The sequence below is a fragment of the Diospyros lotus genome, chromosome 7 (assembly GCF_014633365.1).
Source record: "Diospyros lotus cultivar Yz01 chromosome 7, ASM1463336v1, whole genome shotgun sequence".
Classification (NCBI taxonomy): Eukaryota; Viridiplantae; Streptophyta; class Magnoliopsida; order Ericales; family Ebenaceae; genus Diospyros; species Diospyros lotus.
In genome coordinates, this window is record NC_068344.1 from 35025598 (window position 1) to 35033363 (window position 7766).

A 7766-nucleotide genomic window follows, 5' to 3' on the forward strand; every position below is an offset into this window, starting at 1 on the left:
TTTTGAAAAGGCTATCATTTCTATTAATTTTTTTGCTCAGTTAGTATTATTATTAGACATAACATGCTAAATTGTTGTTGAGGTATGGTTGAGATAGATTGCTTGGGCTTGGTTGTCTTGGTTTGTTGTTAATACAAGTTGTAATGGTAGGTTTGAACTTAGGAGTGTTGAGGATTGCTTGGGCTTGGTCTGCTTATTTAGAATTTGTATATTTATGCAGTCTTTAAGACTGTGCAGTGCATTTGCATATTTTAGAAGACAATCAATTTTATTTTAGAAGACGAAGGAAACCAACAATGAGTGACATAGGTATGTTTGATTTTTTTCATTAGATTTTAATATGAAGGAAACCAACAATAATATATGTAACATTATATTCTGATATGATTTTTTTTTTTTTAAGAAGGAAATCATATTGTGCTTGCAGAATCATTTGAAGATAATGAGGAAACTTTCGTTAATAATGAGGAAATTACCAAAGATAATGAGTGTCCTGCATCAGAAGAAGAGAGTAATGTTGTCCCTAAGGTTGGAATGAAATTCAATGAGGAGAAAGACATTTTTGAATTTTACAAAAGATATGCTTATCATGTGGGTTTTCCCGTTAAGAGAAGGAGTTCGAGGAAGGGTGAGGACGGTGTTCTAAGGTATGTGGGATATGCATGTAGTCGAGAAGGCAAAAGAAATATTAAAGCTAGCACCTCTCTGAATCCTCAACCAACTATTCAGTTAGGGTGTAAAGCTAGGATAGCAGCATGTTCAGACGTTTTAGAAACATGGCGAATTACCATTGTCCATCTTGAGCATAACCATAAAACAAGTCCAACCAAATCTAGGTTATATCGATGCAACAGACAATTAAGTGAACATGTGAAGTGACAGCTTGAAGTTAATGATATAGCTGGAATTCCATTACATAAAAGTTATAACTCAGCTGTTGTTGAAGCTGGTGGATATGAGAACCTGACGTTTGTGGAAAAGGATTGTAGAAATTACATTGATCAGGTTAGGAGGTTAAGACTTGGGGAAGGAGATGCTGCTGCTATTCAAGCTTATTTTTCTAAGATGCAAGCCTTTTCTCCGAGTTTTTACTTTAGTGTAGATTTGGATGAAGATGGCAGATTAAAGAACGTCTTTTGGGCCGATAATAGGTGTAGACAATCATTTAAGGAATTCGGCAATGTTGTTACATTTGACACCACATACTTGACCAATAGGTACGATATGCCATTTGCTCCATTCGTTGGTGTAAATCACCATGGACAGTCGATACTTCTTGGATGTGGTATTATTTCCAACGAGGACACTAGGACTTTTGTGTGGTTGTTTAGGACATGGCTTGAGTGTATGGAGGATCAAGCGCCTGCAGGAATAATTACTGATCAAGATAGGGCCATGCAAAATGCTATTGAGATAGTCTTCCCTAACACAAAGCATAGATGGTGTTTGTGGCATATATTAAAGAAGTTACCTGAAAAATTTGGTAACCATAGTTGTAAGGCATATATTCTTTCAGGCGTACATGAGGTGGTGTATGAATCACAGAGTCCTGAAGAATTCGAGGAGGCCTGGAATTCAATGATTGAGAAATATGCACTACATGACAATGATTGGTTGTCTGGACTTTACAAAGAAAGAGGTCGATGGGTCCCATGTTTCATGAAAACCAGTTTTTGGGCAGGGATGTCAACAAAGCAGCGTAGTGAGGGTATGAACGCATTCTTTGATGGATATGTACACTCGAAAACCTCATTGAAGCAATTTGTTGAACAATATGAGCGGGCAATGAGGTGTAAAGTTGAAAAGGAGTTTCAGGCCGACGTAAGGTCTTTTTCTCAGATGGTCTCATGTGTATCGAGGTTGGGCATTGAGAAACAATTTCAAGAAGTGTACACAATTGCAAAATTCAAGGAGTTTCAAGAAGAGTTAACTGGGAAGATTTATTGCTCGATTGTGTCTACCGAAGAGGGACCACTTCGTACGAGGTATGAGATGCGAGAAGATATAATAATTGATGACAGAGTAAAGGAAAAAAAAATTTCAATTTTTTTTGAGAAAGATAGCTGTGATATTGTTTGCAGCTGTCACATGTTCGAGTTTAAGGGAATAATTTGTAGACATGCTGGCACAATATTGATCCAAAATGGTGTCAGATCAATACCTGAGAGATATATCTTACGGCGATGGAGGAGAGATGTCAGTAGATCCTACATGAGGGTAAAGATCAATTACAATGGTTGGATTAGTACGCCTAGCCAATTAAGATACGATCAACTGTGCAGTGCATTTGCTAAGGTAGCAGACAAGGTAGCAGACGACGAAGAGCGAACCCGAGCAACTATGGAGTGGATCCAATCTCAATTGAATGCATCAAGCCCATCCAATACAAATCCAAGCTATGGTAGTAATATATATGCTGAACACAGTGTGCAAGAACAAGTTCGGAGTTGTGGAGAGATAGCAATAGGTTCAAGCATGCAAATAATGGATCCAATATGCTCCCAGAGAAAGGGAGCCCCTAGAAAGCTTCGCAAGAAGGGCCCATTGGAAACACGTACAAAGAAAGCTAAGGTATGTGTTTTATGTATTTTTAATTGCTTTAGAGTAAGATGTTGTGCTTGAATTCCCAATTGTAATGAAAATTATTTTTGTTTGATGTCTAGGTGGGATCCTCAAAATCAAACAAAGGCAATGCCCCAATTCAAAACATTGTCAAAGATGCTCAAGTATTCAATCAAGCTTTTTCACAAGATGCACAATATCAGGCGCTTCCACCTTTTAACCACTCACAACAATTGATGGTAAGTAGTGTATAAAATTTGGGCAAAAAAATTATCACATTGTCTTTTGGGTTGATATACATACATCTTTTTACAGCTAGTTTCTTGGAATGTTGCTTACGGAGTGCCTATGGTGCCTACCTCTCGCACAGCCTATCCAATGTACCCGCCCCATCTACAGCCCAATGACAATCCACCAGAAATTTGAGATCATTGTATGTCCCTAAAACTATGTTGAGATGATTGGTTTTTGTTTTTCTCTCATTTTTGTTTTTACAGCAATAACCATCTCCAAACGTTAGCTTGATGTAGAATTAATGCTTGTATATTCTCACCCATTAGTTAGCTTGAACTAACGTTAGGTTCACTTTTAATTTCTTTTATTGTTAGGCTTATATTGAAGCTGCTGGCAGGTATCCCTTTCTTGTTTCTTTGAGCAGATATTATGACTAGTGTCCCAAATGCCTCATACTAAGATATTAGTGACAATTTTGTTGGAGATAATAATGCCTTGTAATTGAAATAATATATTGTCACATGACAGAAATAATGCCTCATAATGTTTCTCTTGCTCCAGCTATTATGATGCCAATTTGGAGTTGATTCCTTTTTGCTTCTCTGCATGGTTCATTATAATTCTCTAACACATTTTCTTGTATTTTTGTTGAAGCAAGAGACTTTTGTATGATTCAAGAGTTCTGATTCAAGACACTGTACGAGGAAATGAATTATTGTACTCCGGACGTAAACTAGTTTAAGTGAATTCGTGGTTTTGTGTAATGAATTTAATTTGTGGCTGCTTTTGAATTCGTGGATGTAATGAACTTTTTTTTACCCACTCCATCTACAATTGATCATAGGGTTTGATGATTTGAGGATACAGTGGTATGATCATCTACAATTGATCATATTTATAGGAAACTCCGTCTCTTTGGTCTTCTTTGCAGCCTCAACCTGCTGGCCCTTGGCGGCCATGGACATTGTGGTGGTGCTGGTGGTTTCCTATAAATATATAATTGCATGCAGCAATTAGCAGGTCTTGGGAGAGACAGAGGGAAGCTGTCTACCTTTTTGACGTTTAAAGGTTTTGAATTGCTTTGTTTGTTCCAGTTCGTTTCACTATGTATGTATGTATGTATGTATGTTTTGTTGAAGGACAGAGATGGCATGACAAAATTGATGAAGAGCTCATAGGCTTTTAGACTTCCATTTAAATTCACACATATATCTTCATAAATTGTATGTATAGATGGCACAGATTAGTGATCAATTGTACGAATAAAATACAATGTCTATAACTCCATTTCTATAACAGATGGAGATGATGATAGTATGTAACAGAATGATATTATCTAACAGAATGCATGCGGGTGTGTAGGACATGCGGCTATGAAACAGAATGCATGCGGGTTTTTTGGTTTTGGTTAATTTATAATTATAAAAATGTTTAATTTAGAAACTCATTTCCCAGTAGTTGAGAATCCAGGGAATGACAAAGAAAGCTAGATAGATGAAGACCATACTAGCAATGCCTGAATGCAGGCCAAAGTTATGCCAACCAAGCCACAACTCAACCAAAGCTGGTCACATCCTTACCCCACAAGAAAACCAAAGCTTCTTATAAGATGCAATTTCAAACAAGACAGCATTTTAACCATGCCAACAAGCTTATTATAGCTAATATCGCCATCAGCAAGCAAGTAACGCTTTCCAAAACTATGCCAACCAGGCTACAGCTAAATAAAACCAGAAAACTACTCGTATCCCGCTAAGACAGCATTTGAAACAGCAGCCACCAACATCAAGCCAACCAAAACCAACAAAGTGTGCTATGGGTTAATTATAAAATAACTAAAGCAAACACTAGAGAAAAAAATAACTAAAGCAAACACTTAGAAGCTAAACAATCCCATAACAAACAAAGTTTTGCTAACATAGACAATATTTTACAATAAAGCCAAATACCTAAATCTACTACTGTTATTTTCCGTTACCAATAGAATCCACAAAAAATAACTCAATCCTAACACTATTAAAACCCTAACAAATTTCATTTTCAATTGAAACTTTAATTTCAATTGAAGGTTCTCTTCCATTATATATCTATAGTCTTTCTTAAGCTTCAATATCTTTTGTTTTCTCCTTAAAGCTTTTTCTTCAAAAGCCCTCACTTGTTCTTGAAGTAATCTCTCATTTGCTTCTTTTTCTATCTTGTTCCGATCTAAAATATCCAGCAAAACTCCGCATAATGCTTTCTCACGACTGGTTCGTTCATCGTCGATCCATTGAAACCATTTGCAATCATCATCCTGTTCACCAGACCATCCAACAATCAATCTTAAGAAAATCATTAATAGTTATTTAATTTATAAGATAAACATTACCTTCCAGAATCGATATCGTAAGAATCTCCTTCCAGGATTAGATTTAGTCCATGAAGTATAGCTCCGAATTGGCACACCATGCTCACACATGATTCCTTGATGCGAGGTTGAAGAGTTGATTGAAATTTCACCCATTTCTAAATCGGACGCCATCTTAACTAAAATAATTAAATAGATTATTTTCTGAAATGGTTGTACTTGAAATTGAAAGTTTCATCACTATTAATATTCTTCCATTTATACACTAAAAAGTATGTAAATAACATGAATAAACAATACAAATTGTTACACTATTAAGGATGTCAAAAAATTACTGAGTGGCTCATAAGAAAGAAAATGAAAGACGACTCAGAGCCACCAGGGTATCAGTCTTCTCTCTGTAGCACTTACAACTTTGAGACCAGGAAATTTTTTGGATCATCAGTCCTAAATAAAGGGTTTTAAGAAGCATAGACATTTCTAAGAATATGCCAGGAGTGTGAATCTAAAATACTCTTACTGCAGAAAATGATCTTGTTACTTTTCTAATAGTTGTATACTTTTATTTTGGTCATCTCAATGCAATGTTATATCATTGTATTCTTAAAACTTTCTGTACCTGTGTGATATGAATTCCCTTGCTTGTTGGCATGGACTTTTGTTTGACTTTGATGTGAATTTGTGGAAAAAGTTCCAAACTGCATTATGTACTGAATGTTTACTACAAGTGTCTTAACAAATTATTAGGTGCATGATTAGTTTCATCACTGTTAATATTCTTCCATTTATACACTAAAAAGTATGTAAAAAACATGAATAAACAATACAAATTGTTACACTATGAAGGATGTCAAAAAATTACTGTGAGTGGCTAATATTATGAGTGAAACTCTACTATTAATTGTCATTTGTGATTTGCCTTAGATTATGGAGTCTATAATTGAAGTATCAATCCTAGTTCAATTAAGATAAACCTACCATATTTACTCTGTTTCTTTAAATGCAATTTTACCACCTATTTGATTCTACCAAACTATCTAGGAACGGCTGAAAAGATTTGGAGACGTTTAAAAGGACAAGGAAGTAGGTTTGGTTTTTAATGGGAAGTCATATGGGAATTATTTGGTGGTTAGATTTTGGAAACATCATTTGATATCCTATGTTTTGTTCACATTATGATAACCTCTTATGGTTTTATATATGCATCCTAATCGCCGTAAATAAACAAACAAATAGAGTAATTTTGTTGCTCCATTAATTCAGCTACCCAATAAACCAATGGAGGTAGTTCTGTTTTCCTGTTTGATATCCTGTTTTCCATTAATTCAGCTACCCAATAAACCATCATTTGATATCGAAAAACCCTAGGGGAAGCAAATATTCCATAAATAAACAAATGATAACGAAACCGGACCAACCTTGCTTCAATAAACCCTAGGGGAAGCAAGAGGTCCTTCAAGCCTAAATTCATGCATCACCCAATTCGTCTTTCTTCCCTTGGGAGCCCTCCCTTGGTATAAATATTACCATTGAACAGACATTTAGGGACGACTGGATATGTAGTCAATATCCTAGATAGGCAAACAACTTCTGCATAAAATTGCTCCTCTAAACATACAAAAATACATAAAACATAAAAAAACATACCAATCTTGTTTTCAAAGCTCATCGAGGGGCGTCCGATTCACTTCCCACTCGGGTTCTTGCTTCCACCAGAAATTTGAAAGCTCGGCGGCGGCGGTAGGGGGAGATGAAGCCAGTGGAGTGGGGGCGTCCGATCTATATTATTAGATAGTATTTTGGATACGTAAGAGAGAGCGAGCGAGCGAGAGATTGAAACAGAGAGTAAAAGATCGCGACCTAAACCCTAAATCAGAGAGATAGAGAGATCCGTCGGCAATGGGGGAACAACCCGTGATGGTGAGGACGGAGAGCGAGCGAGCGAAAGAGAGAGACAGAGTCGTCGGCAATGGGGGGTGAGGACGGAGGGGAGTGAACGAGAGAGAGAGAGAGAGAGACAGAGTCGTCTAAAATGGGGGTGAGGACGGAGAGGGAGAGAACGAGAGAGACAGAGACAGAGGACGGAGAGCGAGCGAGCAAAAGAGAGAGACAGAGTCGTCGGCAATGGGGGTGAGGACGGAGAGGGAGAGAACGAGAGAGACAGAGAGAGTAAGACAGAGCGACCAAAACCCTAATTTTTTTCATTGAGCGAGGATAGAGGATGAAGATTAACTCAAAATTGAAACCCAATTTATCGCGATATTTTTGTCTCAAAATATCGCGATTACTCAGGTTTGTCAAGCCGTGCGTCCAACCGTTCGTCCGTATAGCATTATCCAAGATAATAAATAAGATTCACTGTGTGTGTATGTATCTCTCATCCCTTCTCTCTCTCCTCATTGTGCTTATGTATATATTGTATGTAATATTGTATAGTCCCTGTATATAGTTTCTTTAGTTTGAGGCCTTAAGGGGGCGTTTGGTACACGAAAAATTTTAAGATTCTTGAAAATGTTAGGTTAGAAATCTGTATTCCCATATTTGGTATAACTTTTTTATAAAAAGAATCATGAAAAATAGGATTCTCAGAAATGATTTTAAAGCAACTTTTCCATAAAAAGAT

The 7766-nt window shown here is 36.7% G+C and overlaps 1 protein-coding gene across 1 annotated transcript; it reads left to right on the plus strand.

Annotated features, from left to right (window-relative positions):
• The first annotated feature begins 296 nt into the window (after positions 1-296).
• Positions 297-2988, plus strand: LOC127805708 (protein FAR1-RELATED SEQUENCE 5-like). Its single transcript, XM_052342460.1, has 6 exons — positions 297-309; positions 407-647; positions 924-1985; positions 2082-2571; positions 2664-2801; positions 2878-2988. Exons 1-6 carry the CDS (start codon positions 297-299, stop codon positions 2986-2988), a joined length of 2055 nt encoding a protein of 684 aa, XP_052198420.1.
• The last annotated feature ends 4778 nt before the right edge of the window (positions 2989-7766 follow it).